This window comes from Vanacampus margaritifer, chromosome 18 (assembly GCF_051991255.1).
Source record: "Vanacampus margaritifer isolate UIUO_Vmar chromosome 18, RoL_Vmar_1.0, whole genome shotgun sequence".
Taxonomy (NCBI): Eukaryota; Metazoa; Chordata; class Actinopteri; order Syngnathiformes; family Syngnathidae; genus Vanacampus; species Vanacampus margaritifer.
This window is the reverse complement of record NC_135449.1, coordinates 4,696,421-4,720,655: the sequence shown is the minus strand read 5'-3', so window position 1 is coordinate 4,720,655 and position 24,235 is coordinate 4,696,421. Positions and strand designations below refer to the sequence as shown.

Genomic DNA, 24,235 nt, shown 5'->3' with positions numbered 1-24,235 from the left:
TATAGTCACAGACATAATTCGCTGACGTCGATCCGAAACTTTTGTCCAAATTTGTTCAATTTCATATTTAAAAAAAAATAAAATTGACACTATTGGTGAATTGCCATGCGTATGTGTTATATTGGAAGTGTTGTAAATGGCTTGCCCAACAACTCAACAAACATGCCATTTTCAGCTATATTCTTTATCCTCTGCGAAGAACGACTAAGCTGCAAAAATGTTATTTAACTCGACATTGTGGGTTTTTTTTTTCATGGCAATTACTTATTTCACAAAAATTTATTCGTGATCAAAGAATGAATTAACCTTTTACCCCAAGGCACCACTCTATGTGGTTTTAGCACTTTTTTTAACCGATTGTCGAAAAGGGAAAATGACTTTTTGACACCTTAGCCTCAGTACATGACGTGAGCGACGACATGTCAAGCTTCATCAACTTTCCCCTTTCTGCTTACCTTTGTGCTTGTCCATTCCCTCTTGCCCGGTGGCGTCCCGCTCCACTCATACAAGCCGACTATCCCGAAAGTTTTCAGACAAGAGTGATGACCCTCTCACAGTCGTCTGGCGCGCCCCGCAACCCCCGCGCTCACTTCTTAACGGACCCGGAAAACACTGGACTGGCTCTGGTAGTGGCTGCCCGCAATCCACGTCCTCTTTCACTCTGTGCAATGTGGTGAGTGGCGTACCCCCCAGCACCCCCCCTCCTCCCCTCCCTCCCTGCTTACTCCTCCTCCCTGCCTACAGCATCCACACACACACACTGACCAAAAACCACTCGGAAACTCCCCTTTAGTGTTAAAGTCCAAGTATGTCTCATGAGAAAATAAAAGATGAGCTTGACTTGCATGTATACAGTTTAAAATGTATGTGTCTCCATTTTAGATTGGATTTTAAAAAGTCTACACACCCCTGTTAAAACGCCAGGTTGTGATGTAAAAAAAAAATACAAATTTAGACCGAGATAAATCAAAACTTTCCCTTTACTTTCTAAGTAAAATAAATGTTGCTGACTTAGAATAGGACCAAACTCCACGTTTCAAAATACGTATCGAATCGTCTTTTAAGTTAACTACTGAATTAATCCCATTTACAGAGTTACAAATAATTAGTTGAAGTTAGTTACTGACTTACCGGGGGTGTGCACACTTGTGCAACCACATCTTATTACTTCCTCTCTAAAAAACTTTTTTTTTTTAAATATCAGAAAAAGAGACTTTTTATATCTAGTGTTGGTATTTAGTCCAGATTTGGTTGATTTTCAGACATAACGTTTTTTTTTTGTTTTGTTTTTTTATATATATATTTTTTTGTTTCTAAGAATTCTTTTTTTTTTTTTACATTTTTGTTTTCAGTGTTGTTCCCTTGAACCAAATATTTTTAAAATTCGCTTCTTTTTTATTGTATTCATTCTATTACTGCTATTTTTAACTAAATACTACTATTTTTAAAAATGTAATTATATTGATCATATTTACAAATGCAGCACTTGAATCCACAAATGTATTTTATTTTTTTAAATAAAGCAAAACAAAATAGTTATTTTACTAGTAATGATTAGTTTTACAATTTTAGGCTTTAAATTGTTTTATTTACACATTTTAATGGATAATAGATCAATTAAATGACTTACTCTTTTAACCTTGAGTCAAACAAAAAAGAATTCACCGGCATTTGATGACATCACAACATGTCACGTTTCCTCCTCCATTCACGTAACCTAAACCCCACCATGGCCCGTTTTTGTCTGCTCGATGTCTTTTGACCGCACTCGTCATGCGTTTTAATCATCTTCTGGACTTTGTTATGCTACGGCGCATTCCTCTCATTCCTCTTCCTGCTCGCTGCTCTCCCACGGGCTCCCTTTAGGTGCACAACTTTCTTCTTTCGAAAGGTTCAGGATACTTGAATGTTTTTTTGGGGGGGGGGAATTCATGTACAAATGCACCATATTAGCTGGTGTGACTTGTGTATGCAAATGATATGTAAATAGGCCAAATAATGATAATCATTTTTGATAACTCCCCAACTTGAAGTTCTCTCGCATATTTTTTTTTTTGTTCCCACAAAGATGCAGGTCACTGTAGATCCTTTAATGCTATTAGCTGGGTGATTGTGTTGCACATGCAAAAATGGACTCCCGGGATATTTTCCTGCTGATGTTTCTTTGTTTGTGTTAAAAAAAAAAACACCTTTTGTGTGCCTCACACAAGTGGTCAAATCCTTACCAAAAAAAAAAAAAAAAAAAAAACGACAAAAGGTGCTTATAATGAAAAGATTAGTTTCAGTGAGTTTTCCAATAATAGCGTATTATTCTGATGACTTTACAGCCTAAGATTTAACATAATGGAAAGTAAAGATTTATGTAGGTCATAGAAATGGCAAAATATGATGGATTTTTTTTTTATGCAATTAATTGGATATACAGCATTTTGTATCATATTTTATCCAACTCTATTACTTTCTTAATAATTTGCTTTTGTCAAAATACTCGAAGAATCAAAAATTATATCTCACTTTTCACCTTTTTTTTAATTTTATTTTTTTAGCCTCATTGAACTCCTGCTCACCCCTCCCCAATCCACTGTACTCTGACTGTCTTGTTACCATGGCAACCTGGAGCGACGCAACAGAGTTTGCCACGAGGCGAGTGGCTACTACTGGTCCGTATTTTCACTCTTTGAGGCAGCACTTCATCACCAAGCTGAACTCTCAAGTATGTACCACCAGGGCTGGACCGGCACAAAAAAAACGGCCCGTTTCATATTCAAAATGGATTAACGGACTGGTCCCTCTAAATTGTGGGCCAGTCTCTTGTGGTCAAATGTGGGAAAATAATTTAAAAACAAAACACTGCATCGGCCCCAGAAGAGGCGGGCCCACCGGGCATCTGCCCTCTATGCCAGATGGCCAGTCGAGCCCGGCGAGTACCACTAATCAGCAGCTAGCTCTGGTTAGCTTTTGGCTTCCACATGATAGCGCTTGAAAAGGGCGGATCTTGTCCTAGCCTAGCTGTTGAGTCATGCGCAGAGAATCCCTGTATGCGATACAACATACAAAAATCCAGTGGTGACACAATTGGGGAAAAAAAATTAGCGCATGCAGTTTGTAGCAAGTTTTTCCTTCCCGGGACAGCTTGGAATGATGATGATTACGTCTCAGCGTGAGCTCCAAATGGAGGGTGGTCTTAGCCCTTCTCGCCCCCTCGCGCCGTGTCCACGGCAGACAAAGTGTCTTGTTAATAATCCGGCGAGGGGAATTCCTGGAGTGCAGCAGACCTTTTGGAAGAGCTCGGGGCTGCATGGGTGGCGTTGAGTCTTGAGGGTTTTTTTTTTTTTTTTTTTTATAAATACGCTCAGTGATTTATACACGTTCGCTTGCAGGAGTAGAGAGAGAAAAAGGAGACGATTCTTTGGATGTTTTTTAAGTTGAAAAAATGCGTCAGTTTGGGCCTTTTTTCTTCTGTTTGCGACTGTCACATAAAGAGCATTCCTCGCCAGTGAATCACAGGTCAAAGGTCGCTGAATCAACTCCAAATTAGCAGCGGACCCTCGTCAATTGTTGAAAAGAAAAGACCCTCGCAACCCCGCCACCTCCCCTGCCTTTCATTTGGAGGTTTTCATCTAATCTGGTGCCTCGGCTGACTGTTACGTCTGGGAATTTCCAAAGAAAACCGATTCGAGTGTCTCTTTTGGCTGCTTTCCGGTTGTTTGGGGAACATCGAGGGCGAACGCACACGCAAACACCTTGCAGAGATGAGAAGAGTCTCGGCGCAATAATATTGGTTTTGCTTAATGGTTAAGCCGGCTGGAAAAATAGGGAGGGGTGCTTTAGTGTGTGAAAATGTTGGTTACGGCTCATAATGTTCTTAATATGACAGACACATTTATTGAAAATGAGTCATAAGCAGTCATTGAATGATGACTCGGGTAAAACAGCTCAAAAACACACTGTTCAATTTCGTATGTGGATTTTGGAAATATAAAGTCAAGTATGTTTTTAGTACTTTATTCGTACTAAAATTGTGGATATAATTTTTAATTTATGTAAATAACCAATTACATATTTCATGACGTATTTATTTAAATCACATTTGTAACATTTTTAATGTTGAAATAATCTTCGACCATAGAGTGTCGCCCCAGAACAAGACAAAAAAAAAAAACAGCTACTTCCCACGTCCCAGTAACACTGCAATATTTTTTCTTTTGTTATCGTTCTCACTTCAATTTTTACACTGTGCAATATCTCTATAACCTGCATTACTCGGCTGCATCTTTGCGCTTTATATCCGTATTTTCATTTTGCACAAAATAGATTCTGCCTAGCTTTGAGTACATTGTCCTTTTCAAAAAAATATATATTGTAATTGTTCTTAAATTGTACTTTTTTTCTTTCACTATTCATTTTTCATTATATAACATTCCTCTTTTTATTTTATTAAATTTGTGAAAATGGTGAGAGATTGGCAAAGTAAGAATTTTATTGCTTGAAAATAAACCATAGTTCCCTTCACAATGGCACTTTGCATTCAGGAGGCACAGATTATTATTATTTTTAAGTTTAAAAAAAAGAAGAAGTAGTAATATCCATGATTCCTTGCAGCTTTAAAATGCTGCTTGGCACTGCCATCTTTTGGTGAGAATACAATAATCTATTGTGACGCTGGTGCGCATGCGCGGAACTTTTTTTTTTTTTTTTTTCCAATAAAGAGGTCGTTTAAATGCTGTAAGAAATGACTTATTCGTTCACTTATTGCTGTTTATTTCAGATCCGCGTATAGTATAAAACATAAAACTACACATTAAAAGACTAAAAAATTACAAACGTTTAAAAAGATTAATGTTTTGTTATTGTTTCATTATCTGAAAGGACTCCTTCCGAAAAAGAAGACCTGTCCCTTTAAATGGGAGTCGTTCTCCATTGCGCATGCGCGTTTGGTGTTTAGATTTCTCCAACCTGAGGAGCTGTCTGGAGACGCGTTCGCTGCCGATTCTTGTCATGTTTATACAACAACAACGCTGATTTCCTCCCAACATCTTCTCATTTCGGAATAAAACGAACCACCGCGGAAACTAACTCGCCGTTCGGAACGGCTAACCGGCGGCGGGCGGCGCGAGGGGGCTCCAAACAAGCGCTCCAAGTGCTTCCTATAGCCCCGCTTCCAGTCGGCGAGAGTACAGCCTCATCCTCCACCTCCTCCTCCTCCTCCCCGGACCTCCACATCCATGTTGGCGGCCGCAGCCCTCGCGCTGGTTCCGGGGGCTTCGAGCCTTTGTTCTCCCGCGGACGACATCCGGCTGCGTTGCCGCGGCTTGTGGAGGGACGCGCGGCGTGCCACGACTCCCCGCGGGTCGTCTTGAGGATTGTTGACGCGTTAAAAATGGCTGCTATTTAAAAGGGAGGGAGAGAAGGATAGAGGGGAGGTGGGGGGGGGGGAAGAGAGCGGTCATGAATCAATGCTGGGACGCTGCGGATAAGCTAAACAAGCTAACGGATGATGCGTTAGCTCTCGGGGAAATGAGCCTTTAAACCCGCTTGCGTCCATGTTTGACTCGTTTTGTTGCTTTTCCCAACAAGACGCCAGGTGAAAGGAATTCCTACTTGACTGACTCCACAATCTGGAAACCAGCGATTTTTTTCCCCCCTCACTAATGCTATGCATGTAGTTGGGATTTAAATATGCGGAACTTTTTTAGTCCCACTTGAAGCACTGATCCAAAGACGCACTCGTTTCTTTAGTTTTCCTCTCAAAAATGGATCCAGCCGGGAGACGTTCGGCAAAGCTACCCTATGGAAGATACTTGGTGGCGGTGTGGGTTCTGGTCCACTTGGTCGTGCTCGCCCACACCTCTTCGCCCCCCAAAGCCTGTGACAAGTCGTGCCTGTCCGGGAAATGTCACAATGGGTCGTGCGTGTGCGAGCCAGGATGGGTGGGAGATCAGTGCCAGCATTGCCAGGGCAGGTTCAAGTAAGTTTGTGGCAGAATATGCATGTCAAACTGTCATATTGTTTATGATTGCATTTAAAGGTACTACATGCAAATGTGAGGCATAAAAACAACAACAAAATAACAAGCAGGATGCTCTTGATGTCACAACTCACTTTATTCTTTGTTTTTGTTTCGTTTTTTAAATATTATTACTTTCACTTTGACGTCACAAAAGCCCAGATGGCACCATTAGTAAACAAACCCTTCCATGTCACGGCAGAATGATTGAGAAAACTGTAAATTACTTCAATTATGCTTTTTGAGCTCTACTGCCATAGTTTGATTGCGTAAAGTGTCAGCTGAAAAAAAAAAGATGTTAGGTGGGATAAATTGCTTCCAAGGGAGACTGAACGGCAGATGTAATTTAATATTGCAATAGATCAACAAAATAATCAACCTGGAAATTCAGACCAATAGTTAACATGTCGTTAACATGTCATACTAGCATGCTGTTGCATGCTAGTATAATGACCTTGACATGAAATGTAGTATGCTAGCATTAAGTTTGAGTAAATCATCCAAATGTTTTAAGTGAGAAAATGTCCTCCCAAACCCCATAATGCAGGTTTGGTTCTCAATTGGCCCCTTTAGAAGGAAAAAGTAGCCCTTGAAGCAGAACACTTAATGCATTTGATATGTTCGACAATTATTTCATATATATATATATAAAACCAGATGTTTGGATTATGCCCTGGCGAGAAATCCAACCCCACTTTGCCGCAGCGCCATAGTCAAGACACTGTAGCGGAAGTAGGGTTACATTGTTAAACAGGAAGTAGTGGATGCTCCTGGCATCAGCAAGCCTCGTCATAGAGGCATGGCCTCAAGACACTTGGGGTCCGACATATTTTCCCTCCCAATTCGAGGAAACCAAACGCAAGCAGCTTTCTTAGGAAAAAAAAATCTTCTTTTGAAAACCCACATTTGACATTTGGGCTGGCTGTGGTCACGGGTTCATTTTGCGTGACAACAACATTGATGAGTTAATGAGCTGCTGGTGTACAATTGGTCATCCTTTATTAAAGCGTCCATCGCAGTAGACGTTGTTTGGGCTCGGTTTGTCCCTTCAGGGTGTTGGCAGTTTGTCTGTATTTGCTCATATGTGGACAGGCATACTCATGTTTTTTTTTTTTTTTTTTGACTAGCCATTTACTATTGGAAAGGTATTTATATATTGTAAATATATGTATTATTATATAAATGTATAAAACATTTCCCCTCAAATAAATATAGAATAAATTTATTTGAGGTAAGGTGCTCTTTTTTTTTTTTTTTTGCATTCCCCAAGAACAAATCGTTTAATTTGGAGGCATCATTTTATTCTGTCTCACTATAAATGTTCTTTAGAATGCTTTTAACTTAAAGTGCTGCAGCCAAAATGTAGTTAAATTGACTGCATTCCTTTTAAAAAGCATACGGCAGTTTGATAATAGGTGGGTTGGACCACTGCGCTTATCTATGAGTCATTTTGTGGCTGAATGCTATCGCTAATCAGCATTTAACACTGGAGTTGCGCATTATATGGCGTAGCTGAGAAATAATGGCTGCATATGCGCACATCATACTGTGAATCCAGCTTCACTTTTTCCATCATTATGACCTCACAACCTCATTTCGAAATTTGAAATCAATTCATTTTTTCCCCTCACAACACACGACATGGACAACATGAAAAACTTAATAGAAATAAAAAAATGAAAAGAAATCACATGTTGGTAACAAAATGTGGAAAAAGTGAAGCTCTGCGAATACTTTCCGGACGCACTATATAGGCGACCTCTAATTACCGAGTTACGCCTCGAGCGACTAATCTTCTCTCCGTGTGCGTTTTATTTTCAGGTTGACCGAGCCCTCGGGGTTCCTGACGGACGGTCCGATCAACTACAAGTACAAAACAAAGTGCACCTGGCTTATCGAGGCCTAGTGAGTAACCCTGATTGATGTTCATAAGTGGAACTGCACAGAACGTTTCCGTTTTGAACTGTTTGGCTTTTAATTGGCCGCCATTCGGAAAGAGACGCAGGGGTGGCGTGGCTGAACCTGCACATCCGCCGAGTTGCTACGGCAACCGCAGTCGTTGCGAGGACAAGGCTGTTACCATCAAGAACATTGCACTTATAGTGTGCTGGCTGCAGTGGATTTTCATTTACATGTCTGCTGCTTTATCTTAGTGGAATATTGGATGAAATATTCTGGCAGTTACAACTAGCATTCAATAAATAGTAGGGGTGTCGAAAATAGTGCGTTAATTTAAAGTGCCTTTTAAAAAATTTTTTAATGTGCTATTAATGCCTCCCCCCTCCTTACTTGGAAAGCCTCTACTGGGGGAATTCCAGTCGCAACGCAGCGGACATGTCCATGTCAAAATTCAGCAGTAATAAATATAATAATAATGCATATATTTGTGGAGACGGGGATTAAGTTGTATCTTACAGTTTCAATTTCACAAGTTACTTCATTTTCAAGACCAGACGGCTCTTAATATGAAAAGAAAAATGCACCGAGCTGTCACCAAGGTCTTACAAATGCAATTATGCCATCTAGTGGCAGAAACTGACCTCAACACAAATAGTTTGTTTTCCAGTACAGTACATATTTTTAAATGTAACTAAATTTTATGAATGAATAATTAATTAGAGTATGAAAAAAGTATTTTATTGTCCATTTAGAACAGATATAAAATTGCGATTAATCGTGAGTTACCCTATTGAAGTCATGCGATTAATTCTGAGTCCAAAAAATGTAATCGCCCGACACCCCATTTTGAAGACAAAATCCTCAAATCTGCATCGTTCCCATCTTTCTCCACAGCCCGAATGCCGTGCTTCGCTTGCGCTTCAACCACTTTGCTACGGAATGTAGCTGGGACCACATGTACATTTACGACGGAGACTCCGTATACGCTTCTCTCGTTGCCGTTTTCAGGTGAGGTCCTCAGAAATGAAATCTCCCTATCCAAGCTTGTTATCAGCAAGTAACGGTCATCGTGCATTTAAAAATGTGGTGTATTTTCCATACAAAAAAGGCCAAATCTGATTTTACGCTTTTGTTCACAGCGGCCTCGTTGTGCCGGAGGTGCGAGGGAACGAGACCGTCCCCGAGGTGGAGACGACGTCGGGCTATGCACTGCTACACTTCTTCAGCGACGCTGCCTACAACCTGACAGGATTTGAAATATTCTACTCGTAAGTTAAAAATACTAAACTGGCGGCATTTATGATCTCATTCGCTGCCAGTGACGGCTATAGACGTCAAAAGATCGATTTTGGCTGTGCTGGCAATGAATGAGTTATTAACTCATTTACTGCCATTGACGACGATAGACGTCAAAGATTCAATTTGACTGAACTAGCAGTTAAATCCGGTTCAAGTTGATGTTGACGATGGTGTTTTTGTGTCCAGGATCAACTCGTGTCCCAGCAACTGCTCGGCCCATGGCAAGTGCACGCCGGGCAACTCGGCCGCCAGCCGCGTGTACTGCGAGTGCGACAAGTACTGGAAGGGGGAGGCCTGCGACATCCCGTACTGCCGCAACAACTGCGGCAGCCCCGACCACGGCTACTGCGACCTCACCGGCGAGAAGCTGTGCGTTTGCAACGACAGCTGGCAAGGTGAGAACCCGCACAATATAGTCGCGATTCTATAACAGATCAAAAAGGAAATGATCATAAGATCATTTTGGGCGGGGCAGTACATTGCCGTGGTTACATTCTTACGTAATTACAATGCTGTCACTCCACCCATGTCTGAGGTTGGTGTGTAGCGAGATGTCATGAAGCGCTTTCTTAAAGCAAAACCTAAGCAGCTGTGTAGTCATGACTCGCTTTCTTAACCCCTTCAGGCCCGGACTGCTCCCTCACCGTGCCGTCCACCGAGTCGTTCTGGGTGTTGCCCAGCGTCAAGCCCTTCGGCACGTCGCTGGGCCGAGCGTCCCACAGGGCCGTGGTGCAGGATAAGGTCATGTGGGTGGTGGGCGGCTACACCTTCAACGTCACCTCCTTTCAGATGATCCTCAAGTAAGCGACGGCGTAACGCTCAGCAGACACTTGATTAGCTACATGAGCGAGAACAATACAAAAATTATGCCCTTATATGGACATTTTTGACATTGTTTAACTTCATGGATTTTTATGTGCCTATTGATTTATTTATTTTTTTACAATAGTGGCCAAAAGATTAAAAAAAAAAATTTTTTAATATATAAGTATATATATATATATATATATATATATATATATATATATATATATATATATATATATGTTTATATTTCTATATATATATATGTTTATATTTATATATGTTTATATTTATATATATATGTTTATATTTATATATATATATATACTTTTATATATATATATATATATATATATATATATATATATATATATATATATATATATACTTTTATATATATATATATATAGAAACTACCATATGAAAGATTAGACTCTCTTCATTATTCATCACAAATAAAAGTTGCTGTTTTTTATACCTTACTCCACCCAAATCACCTATTTAGGACCAAAAAAAACACAGCAAATAAGTTTTGGGGTGAAAAGATATTTCACTTCAATACTTTTTTTTTTTTTTTTGCTTTAGTGCAGTGTTTCTCAATTATTATTTTTTGTTAGACCCCCCCCCCCACGCCAAGGAGGAAAAAATATTTATTTTTGCCCCAAGTACATTTATGCAGAAGACCAAATACTTTGCTCGCACTCTTAACAATGAGAGTGCCACTGCCACCTACTGTAGTGGATGTGCAATTGCACTTGATTGGAGTATGGCAAAAAATAATATTAATCCTGAAGTCACGTCCCACCCTATTTGAGAAGGACTTCTTTATTGACGCCTCCAACATCTGAACAGTCCTTTCCTTCTATAAAATACCCCAAAACAATTTTTAAAAAGTGCTTTTGATGGCAAAATAATGTACTATTTACAATTTTACTTTTGAGAAACTATTTGCACGCTATATTTTTTGGGGGCATTTGAGAATTCTTAAATCAGAAGACAGAACAGAAAAAAGACACACACAAAAATTGGTGAAATTAACGGTAGTATTTCTTCACAGCTACAACCTAGAGAGCGGCATTTGGAACACAGTGCCAATCAACAGCGGCCCCACACCCCGATACAGCCACTCACTCGCCACCTACCAGGTAACACTCAAGCAATCCTGCTGAACTGAAGCCTAGCATCACCTCACACGTCTTCTCACACACTCAGGAGGACATCTTCATGTTCGGCGGGAAGCTGGAGTCCGGCTGGGCGAACGTGACGGACGAGCTGTGGGCGTTCAACGTTCCGGCTCGCACGTGGCAGCGGAGGAACCCTGTGGCGGGTTCGCCCGGTCCGGTGCAGATATACGCGGTGGAAGGTCACACGGCGCACTGCGTCGTCCTGGACAGCGGCGAGGTGGTCATGCTCGTCATCTTCGGCTACTCGCCCCTTTCCGGCTACATCAGCAACGTTCAGGAGTATAATCTGAGTGAGTCCTTGTGATGAAATCGTAAAGTGATCAGTGTTTCCGGGGATCATTAAGAAGTGAATTTGCTAAAATGAAGGCCTTAAATGACATTCACTCATTCACTCGCAGCCATTTTCACTGAAGCAACCCCCTTCGCTCCTGACTGTTTTACTGGATTTTGACTGATTTTGCAAGGCCCACAGAATATTGATCTATTGCTATAAAAACATGGAACCTACCAAAAGAAAGATTAAAGCCTCTTCTTCAATCAGGAAACAAAAATAATATTTTTATCTGTTTCCATTTTGCAGCAATTAGCATTAGAATATAGCTAAGTTTCATCATTATTCACAAATCTATTTAGAAATGTGAGTAATTAGCTTTTTTTCAACATGGCCCTGGTTGATCTCTTAAAATCTGCTGCCACCTGCTGGGCGTTTTTGTAATAAATACCATTGCTTCAAGTTTTCTCTTCAGTTCTGAGGCTGCATCGACGCCTTCTGTGTGCTCTAGTATAAAAAAGTGAAAAGATTTTAAAAAAACGTATAAATACGTTTTTGGGAGCATGGTAATATTTAAAAGAGAGCGTATTTATATGTTTTTGGGAGAAAATGAGTTAAGGAGGATTAAATACAGAGTCGAAAGGCATTAAAAATTTAAATATTATAATAATGATAATCTTAATATCTAATAATAAATTGTTTTTCATGCTTTATTTTACATTAGCATTAATAAATGTGATAAAAATATATGTATTTGTGGGGACTGGTGACAAAATGGCATGGAGTACATGAGGTGCTTCATGTTCCAAAAATACTAATTATACTGTTCCTGTCACAAACATCCAACATGAAACACTAATGTCACCTAGGGGCAGAAAATTATCTCAACACTGTAGCTAACTATAACTTCATGAAGTACTTACTAGAAAATTACTATAACAATGAACTAAAGGATACAACCACATTTGTATTTGGTATTTGTATTGGTTTATGTTTATGTTAATAAACAATAATTGGGCATCAAATTAGTTTTAAGTTGCGTTAAAATGGCATTAAAAAGCATGAAATTAGAATTGATGATGCATGCAAAAACCGTGGTTATCGTCATCCCCTGCTTATTCGCAATTGTACCTATTCATTTAGTTTTATTCTTTAGAACCTCACTCCTTGCATTTTTTCCGCCGTTGAAAGCTGGGCTCAGTCTCTACTACTGTTAGATGACAAATCAAGGTTGAAATTTGAGGGACATCTCCATCTCCAGGGACCAACGCTTGGGTCGTGCCAGAGACGAAAGGTGCCATCCCACAGGGAGGTTACGGCCACACCAGCACGTATTATCAAGCTAGCGGCAGCGTTTTCGTCCACGGAGGCTACAAGGCGCTGCCGGCTAGCAAGTTTGGCCTTGTGGACGACCTTTATCGCTATGACGTCGATACACGTACATGGTAGGTCGATTTATTACAGCACACATTTTAGAATCTGCCCAGGGCTGGGTCCAAACAGTTTTATCCATTAATTGAAGTTTATCTCTCAGGATGAATTGTTTTTCCTTTGCACAAAAACAGTCATTGTTGCCAACTTCACTACTTTTCCCCTTCCTCAGGCGAGCATTTTTCATAGAAAGCGTCTTTAATCCATCTTAGAAGCAGACGGCGAGTGGGAACCATTTTCCCATTTTTTTTTCTGTATGACAAGAAAAGAAAGAGCCTGTAAATAATAATCAATCCACTTGTAGGTTCATCTTGCGAGAAAGCAGCTCGCCGCGCTACCTCCACGCCGCCGTGCTCCTCAGCGGCACCCTGCTGATCTTCGGCGGCAACACGCACAACGACACGTCGCTAAGCAACGGCGCTAAGTGCTTCTCGGCCGACTTCCTGGCGTATGACATCGGTAAGGCAAAGATTGCCAACGAGGTAACATGATGATGATATGTGTTCGCTTGGTATTTAGGTTATATTTTGGTTTCCCGCCCTCAGTCCATGTTGCGTTCTTATCTTCTTTTTTTTAATTTTTATTATTCATTCTGGAGAGCTCAGTATTGTTCATTCGGTAATTTTACCGATTTGACATGTCATCATCATTGCGCTCTCTATTTTATTATTATTTTTTTTTTCTTAAGCATCAGCGTTAATCACTTTTAACTCATTCACTGCCATTGACGACTATAGACGTCAAAAATGAGTTTTCCACTTTTGTTAATAAGAGTATGAAAACCTAAAACCATTTTTTTTTATTGTACATTTAGAACAGATATAACATTTGCGATTAATCGTGAGTTAATTATTGAAGTCATGTGATTAATTACAGCTAAAAAAATTAATCGTCTGACCCGATTTAAAAAAAAAAAAGAAGAGAAAAGATTCTTAAAAATTAGGGGCATCAGGCGATTAAAATTATTAATTGTAATTAATCGCATGACTTCACTAGTTAACTCACGATTAATCACAAATTTTATATCTGTTCTAAATGTACAATAAAAAAAATTTCTAGGTTTTCACACTCATGTTAACAAAAGTGGAAAAACATGTTAAACTAATAGAAATAGTTCAAATGAATTTTTGACGTCGATAGCCGTCAATGGCAGTGAATGAGTTAATCCGGAAGAACGCATGACTCATCATGACAGTCATTAACCAAATCCTCCCTTGCATGTTTCTTCTCAGCGTGCGACGAGTGGAGGATCCTCCCGAAGCCCGACCTGCACAGGGACGTCAACCGCTTCGGACATTCCGCCGTGGTCAGCAACGGGTGAGTCACAGAAGAAGAAAAAGTAGAGGCACGCCGCCCGCTTTAACGCCGTTCCCACGTCAGGTCCATGTTCGTGTTCGGCGGTTTCTCCGGCGTCTTGCTCAACGACGTGCTCGTGTATCGGCCGCCAAGCTGCCAGGCTTTCTCCACGGAGGGCTGGTGCGCCAAGGCCGGCCCGGGGGTCCGCTGCATCTGGAGCAAAGGTCGCTGCCAGCCTTGGGAAGCCAGTATGAGCACGGGAGGCATCGCTCCTGCCGCCTTTTGCCCACCAAAACCAGGTAGAGTTGATAAATGGGAATATGCAGGTCATGCAAAAGTGCCGACCTCTGCTTAGGAATTTAAACTCTAACGTGGTTAGACAATATACACACACTGACTTCTCATTTTCTCTTCATTTGATGTATTCAGGTACAGTCGACGAGCTCTGCTACCGCTTCTCGGACTGCGCCAGCTGCACAGCGAACACGAATGGGTGCCAGTGGTGCGACGACAAGAAGTGTATCTCAGTGTACACTAACTGCACTCTTGTGAGTACACCAACAGGGGGCGGCAGAGCGCCACTTTCTTTTGTGGTCTTGTTTCTCAACTCATTGTCCTATGTGCACACATTTCTCTTGTTGAGGCCTCTGGTTAATAAATAGCAATAATGTTGTTGTTACTTTTTTTTTTTAGAACATTAGTTTCCATTTATGCTTTAGGCAACATTTAGGCTTGAGTTGTGCGATAAAGATAGTCCTCCAAATCCCTCAATGATCGTCCATAACGTGACAGGTAGTCCCGCCCTTTTGATCCTTACTTAACAGTCCCACTTTTTCACATTTTAAAATTCTCATCTCTGGCCATATTGGTCACTATTGATTTACATAATCAAAGGAGGGCTGACAATAAAGATGATAAACAAACAAGGACTGCCCCTCAATTTATACTTTTTTTTTTTTTTAACTTCACTTTAACGCCCCTACACTTTGGAGGACCAAAACTGCCAAAATTAAAAATAAATGACCAAATGAATAAATAAATGAATAATAGTGAAAATAAAAATGGATATAAAAAAATTCCAAAATTAAATGCAAAAAGTAAATACAAATGGAAATAAAAACAAAAAATATATATGTATCCCTAAATTAAAAAAACAGTAAAAATAAATACAAAATTATATATATATATATATACAATTTTTGGGGCAAATTTATTTTTATATTTATTTATTTAATTAATTTGTATTTTATTTTTATTTAACTTTTGGATTATATTTTTTATATCCGTTTTTATTTTCACTTTTATTTATTTTATTTATGTATTTATTTAGTCATTTATTTATTTTTTTAGTTTTGGTCCTCCATACTGCACCACCCGTGTTCATTACTCTTCCCCTCACTTTAGAACGTGCGGAACTTCACTGCCTGCCCCGTGCGCAACGAGCGGGTTTGCAGCAAGCTGGCCAACTGCAAGAGCTGCTCGCTGAATCTCAACTGTCAGTGGGACCAGAACCAGTCCGAGTGCCACGCCCTCCCTGGTAAGTCCCTCCAGTCGAAGCGCATGGAAGTTTAGTATGAAATTTGATAATTATCACCAACATTAAGGATTTTGGAAATATAGGCCTCAATGATTTAAATCTTTTTTTTTTAATACACGCTCCTATAGATCTGAATTGTGAGCATTTAAGGGGTATGGAAATAGTAACATCCCACCCAAAATCAAATTTTAGTCTCCTCTCCTTCACTTATTTCTGTATTGTTTATCCGATGCAAAGAAAGAGAGAGACATTTTGCGGTTTGCATCATTTGGCAGCCCAACAGTGCAGCGAGGGCTGGAGTCAGGTGGGTGAGGCCTGCCTGCGGATCAACTCCAGCCGCGAGAGCTACGACAACGCCAAGCACTACTGTAAGAATCTCCACGGCAACATCGCCTCGCTCACCACCGCCAAGCAGGTGGACTTTGTTCTGGACCAGCTGAAGACGCTGCAGCAGCAGGACAAGGTAGACGCGCATTTTCGATGATCTGCTCTCTTGCTGCTGTTAACATTCTTTTTTTTTTCTCTTTCACTTCGGCGTTTGTGCCTGATTGCGATGTTTTGTTTTTTCTACTTTGATCACCTTGTCTTCCTCGAGCAGACGAGCAGCTTCTGATGTGATTAGCGATCACTTTAGCAACAGAAAGATGATTTCTTGCGTCAGCCACACGCTGCATATCAAAACTAAATTGAATCGCTCGCACTCTGTTTTGCATATGTATGTACGCTTAGAGGTTGATGGCTAAATCATTTGTTGTAATCAAATAGCACAACTAGACAAGAAATGTCCACAAGCAAAGGTTTGTACCATCTTTAAGAGATGATGTGCGTGTGCGTAATATTTTGTATAGAAGAGCCATGAAAATGGCTCACTACAGAAAAGTGGAGACTGGAATATAATATTGCAGGGTAAATTGACATACATAACTCATGATAGGTGAAAAAAAAAAAAAACATTACCATTTTGTATTCTATACTTGAAGTACGACAACGTAGGGCCACGTATAATGTTTTTTTTTTTTTCAGAGAGGGGGGTAATACTTCAAGAAAAAAATCGCAAATTTGCCACTTTATAAAGTTAGCATAGAGTTTATGCGTGAAAAAAACTCGTAAATTTGCAAGTTCATAAAGTGGCAAATTTGGGAGTTTAAAAAGTGGCAAATTTGCGAGTTGTTTAAATTTGCCACTTAATAGAGTTGCAAATTTGCGAGTTTATAAAGTGGCAAATTTGCGAGAACAAACTCGTAAATTTGCGAGTTCATAAAGTGGTAAGTTTGCGAGTTTATCAAATGGCAAATTTAAACAACTCGTAAATTTGCTACTTTCTAAACTCGCAAATTTGCCACTTAATAGAGTTGCAAATTTGCGAGTTTATAAAGTGGCAAATTTGCGAGAACAAACTCGTAAATTTGCGAGTTCATAAAGTGGTAAGTTTGCGAGTTTATCAAATGGCAAATTTAAACAACTCGTAAATTTGCTACTTTCTAAACTCGCAAATTTGCCACTTAATAGAGTTGCAAATTTGCGAGTTTATAAAGTGGCAAATTTGCGAGAACAAACTCGTAAATTTGCGAGTTCATAAAGTGGTAGGTTTGCGAGTTTATAAAATGGCTAATTTAAACAACAACTCGCAAATTTGCTACTTTCTAAACTCGCAAATTTGCCACTTAATGGAGTTGCAAATTTGCGAGTTTATAAAGTGGTAAATTTAAATAACAACTTGCAAATTTGCTACTTCATAAACTCACAAGTTTGCCAATACGCCATCGTGCTTAAAGCATGCCCAGTCTGTTATCAATTAAACAGTAATACAGTATCCCCGATAAATACTCATAAATCTGATTTTGTCCTTGGGAAAAGTTCTACCCACACAAACAAGCCTCCCAATTGCGGTGATTAATGTTCCCCCGTCTCCTCTCCCTCTGCTGATTTAAATTTACTTATTGCAAGTCCCCAGGATGTTGTTTGTTGTCAGTCTACAATCGTGACGTTCCTTCCTTTACTTTTGAGATTCAAGCCCTGAAGGCAAGCGGAGAAATCATCTGTGAAATTATTTCCTCTGCCTTTTTTTTTTTGTTTAACACCGTTCTCAGTACTCTGAATGAAACACGATGTATTTTTAAACGGTGCAACAGAGCAGCGCAGTCACGGCGGTTATCCGCCTTACAAATGCGCGTTGGTGTGTTAACGATCTTGTGCGCCCTCAGCGTTTGTCGCCCTGGGTGGGCTTGAGGAAGATCAACGTGTCGTACTGGGGCTGGGAGGACATGTCGCCTTTCACCAACAGCAGCCTGCGCTGGCTGCCCGGCGAGCCCAGCGACTCGGGTTTCTGCGCCTACCTGGAGGAGCCGCAGGTGTCGGGCCTCAGGGCCAACCCGTGCACCGCCACCGCGCACGGCCTCATCTGCGAGAAAGCCACGGGTGAGTGACACGGACGACGGAGGCATCGCATATCTCCTTAGTTCAACTGGGAGTGTCACAATTGATTAGGGCTGGGTATCGATTCTAATTTCCTCAGTTGATTCAATTTTGATTCACGAGAGTTCAGTTCGATTCGATTCACTTCAATTCAATCCAATATGGATTAATTAATTCATCAATTCTCCTTAAATAGCAATATTTACGTTCCAAAGTCAATTTTGCGGAGGCAGTAACCGGTCAAATGATTTCGTTTATTAATGATCAGTTAAGTGTTACACAATTATTGACATCAGCAAAGATTAGTTGAAAATATTGTCATCATTTTAATTCAATAATTGTAAATATAAATTCAAAAGATTCTGACTTGTCTCATAGTGCAGTAAGTCAGGTAAGAAAATATTTTCAAATTCATGTGAACAGTAAACTACAAGAAAACAACATACAAAAAAAAATAATCTGCCTTTAAAATTCTATTTTCTTAAGAATTTATGGGAAAAAATGAGATATTTAAATAAGTAACAAAATGTTCAGGGAGCTCCCAAGGTTATAAAAAGTTAAATGGAAACTTAAACAAGTAAATACCATAGTTCTCTGTAGTTGTCTACACTATTTATTTGTTTATTTTTACAAAATTTAAAAAAAGTTCTGAAATCTTAAACTTTCACATTTTTTTGTCTTAATGTCGAACAAAAACAAAATGGTTCAGAAGGTTCCCACGATCAGCAGTTTCTATTACAGAGTTAACTGAAAATTTGAATAAATAGTTTCATGAGATTAAAACCCTTTTAGATTTACCTTAGATTTAAAAAAAAAAAAAAACTGATACCAATATACGTAAAAATGCCCAATATTGGCGCCTGACCATCATCAGTCTAACCCTAGAAGAAACGATCTACACTGAATGGAAGCACTCCACAATTATTTCGGGAAACAAAACACCCTGCTGTCTTTTGTTCCACGCAGGAAACCCCAATCAGAGCTCCCGCCTGCCCTGCAAGAAGCCGTGCTCAGTGCACACCACCTGCACCAACTGCACCAGCCAAGCCATGGAGTGCATGTGGTGCAGCAGCGCGCGGCGCTGCGTGGACTCCACCGCCTACGTCATCTCCTTCCCCTACGGCCAGTGTCTGGAGTGGCAGACGGGAGACTGCCTGGGTGAGCGCCACGTCCCCAAATCGCCGCCGTTTCCTCGGCTCGCCAGTCGGCGCTCACGACAGCGGACAAGGAGGAAACTAAGCTCTCGTGTTAGTGTTTTGTGATTGGATTAGAGAGGTGTTTTGGGGGCTTTGTTATGCCCAATTAGTTGCGCACAGCGTCCCTCTCGCTGTTTGATTTCCCTGGCGACTGAGCTGCAAATTGACTTGCCGCCGGGCGCGGCCTTGGAGACGTTTATTATAGGCAGGGAGGAGAACGTAAACAGAATCTAGATTTAAAAGCGAGTTAAACACCAAAGTGTAGCACACCCCAGGTATGCGGTTTGATTCTTTGGCTTTTTTGTTTTGTTTTTGGGAACCGGTGATGGAGAAGGTAATGTAAATAGCATATATGCTAATAACTTGCAAAAAAGTATTCAGTACTTGTAGTTTTTTTTTTATACAGTTGTTCGTTTGTAGGACAGTAAAGAATGTTACAATACAGTGGAATGATAATCAGTTCCAGAAGCTGACTAAAACCGAAATGTACGAATTCCAAAGCAAAATTTCCCATAGGAAATTATATAAATCCAATTAATCCGTTCCATAAACCCAAAAATACATTTTATAAAGAATAACTATAGCTTGACACAGAAATGGTGTAAAATCAATAGAAAAGACTACTGAAATGGATCAATGAACATTTAACATCACTTTTACTTTTACTGGCGTACACAGTGAGGAGAGGAGAGAAATGAGCCATTTTACAAGTTCTGTCTTGAATTTTATAGAGGTTCTCGCCTTCTTTATCGAATGGCTGGCACTCAGGAGGTTGCTGTTGCGTTGCAATGCGACACTGGTGTCATGCTGACAAAAATCAATTCAAAATAAAAGCACACCAGTAAAATACGTTTTACTACACTTTAATAGGACCTATATTGGCTTTTTTTATTATTATTCTTATTTATTTATTATTATATATTATTTTTTTGTTGGCTCAAATAATTTTGTGCGTGTGTGTGGTGAAAGCGTGTTATTTTATTTTGAAGGTCAGTATTAGCCAGTACAATTTTTTTATATTGAGTCATTAAATTGTGCAGGGATTCTGAAAAATGAAAGAAAATGTAAAGAGAAAAGTTAAGACAACGTCAAACAAGCCTAACGAGATGTTGAACAAACTCATCACAAGCTGACATTTAACTGCAACATCACATTTCTCTTGGATTATACTTTGAGATATGAGTCTTGTCTGCATTGTACTCATTCACTCCCAGCCATTTTCACTGAAGCAACCCCCTTCGCTCCGGCTCTTTTACTTTATTTTGACTGATTTTGCAAGACCCACAGAATATTGTGTTCTATTGCTATAAAAACATGGAACCTACCAAAAGAAAGACAAGAGTCTCTTCTTCCATCAGAAAAAAAAATTGCATCAATTAGCATTAGAATATAGCTAAGTTTCATCATTATTCACAAACCTGTTGAAATCACTGGGAAAAAGAGCTTGGTGCAACATGGCCTTGGTTGATCTCATACTCTGCTGACACCTGCTGGCCGTTTTTTTTTTGTAATGACTACCATTGCTTTAAGCAACTTCTTAAGATCAGAGGTTGCATCAAAGCCTTGTGCAAAAAAACATAACAAACATATAAATACGTTTTTGGGACCATGACAATATTTAAACTAGAACGTGTCTATACGTTTTTTTTTGGGGGGGGGGGGGATTAGTTAAAAGTAGCGTTGGTCGCGTGATCGTACATCTCGTCCTTAAAAGATTCATTTTTACACGCTTGCCATCCAATTTATGGAGCGACTCCAAGCATCGGATTGAGTTGCTTGCAGGAATTGATTTACCTGTCAAAGTCCGTGCTTAAGTTGTGTGTTTTTGTTTCCTATTGATTCCGGCATGCTTTTTAATTTAAATTGTATTTATTTGCGGCACAAAAGAAACGCCTCGTTCCAGCGCCGCCTGCCACTTAAAGCTCCGCCCGTCACAACACAATTAAATGGCCGCGTGTTGTCATGGCGACACATCCATTAGCAGACTAGCTGGAGATTTGTTTGACATAAAGGTAGGTAAAAGAAAAAAAAAAAGAAGCACTTAGAGTTTGCCTCTTTAAGATGGCGGCGACATTCTCTGCCCAGAAGTGCTTCGTCTGGCGGCCAAAGTGGCAACGCGCGGCTCGTCCAGGCAATTACAGCGGTCGCCAAAGTTGGCTCTACGAGTGGATCGAAGCCCTTTCGTAGCTCGGGGTGCCGCCTGGCGCTCAAGCCTCATTCTCTTGCCTTTTTTTTTTTTCCCCTCCTCGTTCCACGTCCACTCTTTAAAACCAAAAGACTTATCCTTGTATCTGCTCTCACATCTGTTGTTCTGACAGCTTAACAGATAACGCGTTAATGCGCCGGCGTAAAGCACTTTAAAGCACCTTAATCTGTCCAAGGCTGAGAAATCCCACACAATGAAAATCCTCTCCAACACCGCCGCCATCGGGTTCACAATGCAGATGTTGGCGTCAAGGTGACCCTGGAAATGAAATGTGCAAAATGCCCGCAATGATTTTTTTTAGAATGGAGTCAAAAAAGGGCAGCCGCAGTGGGTTGGCCAAAAAAAAAAAAAAAAAGTTTCACCTTCAAAATCTTTTTTTGTCACCTTCAGCTCAGAACTGCTCGGGTCTGCGGACGTGCGGCCAGTGCCTGGAGCAGCCCGAGTGCGGCTGGTGCGGCGACCCCAGCAGCACGGGCAAAGGCCTGTGCACGGAGGGCTCGTACCGGGGGCCCATGAAGAGGCCGGCCAAGCAGGGCCAGTCCCACGACCTGAGCCTGGAACCCGGCGTCTGCCCCAAAGACAAAGGCTACGAGTGGTCCTTCATTCATTGCCCCGGTGAGAGAGCCACTTCCTGTTCGGGTTACGTATCGACGCGGGGGCGTCTCGTGTTTTAAAAAGCTGCTCTTTAATCAGGTGTCTTGTTACGGCGCACGCGGGGAAGTGATCCCTCCCTGCGGACTCATGCAACCTTATGCTGGTCATGTTAAGTAACCTGATAAGAAACTCGCTGGAGGTTGATTTATAATTAAATATATTTTAAATTTTTTATATTTTGCATGTTTTACGATAGGACAAGCTGAACTTGAATTGTTATTTTTAGAGCATGAAGCGTCTTGGAAGTGATTTTAAATTCGGTAACAATTTCAAATAATAAATAAAAATGAAAGTAAATAAAAAACACATTGAATTATTTCAAATATTCAAATATATTTATTACAAGTTGAAAACATATGTTTTATTTCGCCAAGAGTGCTACAATGTTAGTGTGAAAACTCCACTTTGGGTTTAATTTATTAAAATGAGGGAGGTTTTTTTTTTTTTACAGAAAAAAATTGACTTGTTAAATACAGAACATGAGAGTGTCTTGGAAGAGATTTTAAATTGGGGGGGGGGGTTAAATAAAATAAATAAAAATGAAAGTAAATTTAAAAAATATATATTATTAAATTATTTAAAATATTCAAATATATTTACAAATTGAAAACATGTATTTTATTTCTCCAAGAGTGCTACAATGTTTCAGTTTTAATTTATAAAGACGCTAAATTGTTAAAATTATGTTTGTTAGTTTTTCTCCAAAAATGTGACTCGTTGAATGTAGAACATGAAGAGTGTCTTGGAAGTGATTTTAAATTAGGAAAAAAAAATAAAATAAACATGAAAGTAAATTAGTAGAATTAAAAAAATCACAAATTTGTTAGGGAGGAAATAAAAAGCAATTTTCAGACCCTTTTAAAAAATATATATTGTGACTGAGCAATATTTGTGTTCCAAATTTGTTCAATCTGATCCTGTAAAGTGCTTCCTAAAACTACTCGAGTAAAAGTACAAGTGTCTTACCAGAACATATTTGATAGAAGTTAGTCACCCAGTAATTAGTTGTATCAGAAGTATTTATCCGATATGAAATATTTTTAAGTCATGGTAGTCAAAGTTTTCCAAAACCGATCTACATGTTGGCTGATTAGCGAAGGTATCACATGTCCCGCCCCCCCCCCCACAGCGTGTCAGTGCAACGGCCACAGCACATGCGTGAACGGCAGCGTGTGCGAGCAGTGCCGCAACCTGACCACGGGTCTTCACTGTCAGACCTGCATGGCCGGTTACCACGGCGACCCCACCAACGGCGGCAAATGCCAAGGTGAGTAGTCCCTTGTCAAAAAGTCTCGCTGGGAATTGTTGCAGGAATTGCTTGCAACAAAATCGTTTGTCTGATCTTGAAAGCGAACATCTGCAGCATTCATATCCGGTCATGGCATGTTTTATCCAACAGATGGCACTATTGGGCATCACTTATATGGCTGGACTCGTTTATCTTGGCACTATAAATGCATATGGCTTCAGGCTAAATGTCCCAAACAAGCAGAGGCTGTTTTCTTTCAGTCATTGTGAGTTGAAACACAATTTTCATCAAAAGACAAGCAAATATCAAGGATCACAGTGTTTGGCTGGCATTTTAGCGAGCAGCGATGTGAGAGGGAAGGTCAAATGTTCCGTTTCTGGAGCTTTTGCTTGCATTTTGGTAAAACATTTTCTCAATGAGTACCAGGCATTTCATTCATTCACTGCCTTTGACGGCTATAAACGTCAAAAATTCATTTGAACTATTTCTATTACTTTTGTTAACAAGAGTATGAAAACCTAGGAAAAAAATTATTATACATTTAGACCAGATATAAAATTTGTGATTAATCATGAGTTAAGTATTGAAGTCATGCGATTAGTTACAATTAAAAATTGTAATCGCCCGACGACCTAATTTTTAATAATCTTTTCTTTTCTTTTTTTAAATAATCTTAACTCTTTGACTGCCAGACGTTTTCAGAAAAGGGATGCCGTGGGTGCCAGCCGATTTAAAGCATTTTGACTGATCTTTCAAGGTCCACAGAAAATTATGTGTTTGGACTATG

The 24,235-nt window shown here is 40.0% G+C and overlaps 2 protein-coding genes across 3 annotated transcripts in view; one reads left to right on the top strand and one right to left on the bottom strand.

Annotated features, from left to right (window-relative positions):
* The window catches only part of afap1l2 (actin filament associated protein 1-like 2), a 28,404-nt gene extending 27,745 nt beyond the window's left edge, over nt 1–659 (bottom strand). For both annotated transcript variants that reach the window (XM_077551020.1, XM_077551021.1), the window contains exon 1: nt 456–659. In XM_077551020.1, coding sequence (XP_077407146.1) covers nt 456–471 — 16 coding nt within the window. In that variant the 5' untranslated portion in view covers nt 472–659. The remainder of the gene's footprint in view (nt 1–455) is intronic.
* Nucleotides 660–4,936: 4,277 nt separating this feature from the next.
* atrnl1b (attractin-like 1b) overlaps nt 4,937–24,235 on the top strand; it is a 54,734-nt gene continuing 35,435 nt past the window's right edge. Inside the window, exons 1-19 of the mRNA XM_077549845.1 lie at nt 4,937–5,968; nt 7,829–7,912; nt 8,801–8,914; nt 9,046–9,174; nt 9,392–9,600; nt 9,831–10,005; nt 11,067–11,154; nt 11,222–11,483; nt 12,726–12,909; nt 13,200–13,354; nt 14,128–14,212; nt 14,276–14,490; nt 14,621–14,739; nt 15,596–15,728; nt 16,004–16,191; nt 17,933–18,146; nt 19,110–19,301; nt 21,936–22,160; nt 23,329–23,466. Of these exons, the coding sequence (XP_077405971.1) occupies nt 5,754–5,968; nt 7,829–7,912; nt 8,801–8,914; nt 9,046–9,174; nt 9,392–9,600; nt 9,831–10,005; nt 11,067–11,154; nt 11,222–11,483; nt 12,726–12,909; nt 13,200–13,354; nt 14,128–14,212; nt 14,276–14,490; nt 14,621–14,739; nt 15,596–15,728; nt 16,004–16,191; nt 17,933–18,146; nt 19,110–19,301; nt 21,936–22,160; nt 23,329–23,466 (3,124 nt within the window). The 5' untranslated portion in view covers nt 4,937–5,753. The remainder of the gene's footprint in view (nt 5,969–7,828; nt 7,913–8,800; nt 8,915–9,045; nt 9,175–9,391; nt 9,601–9,830; nt 10,006–11,066; nt 11,155–11,221; nt 11,484–12,725; nt 12,910–13,199; nt 13,355–14,127; nt 14,213–14,275; nt 14,491–14,620; nt 14,740–15,595; nt 15,729–16,003; nt 16,192–17,932; nt 18,147–19,109; nt 19,302–21,935; nt 22,161–23,328; nt 23,467–24,235) is intronic.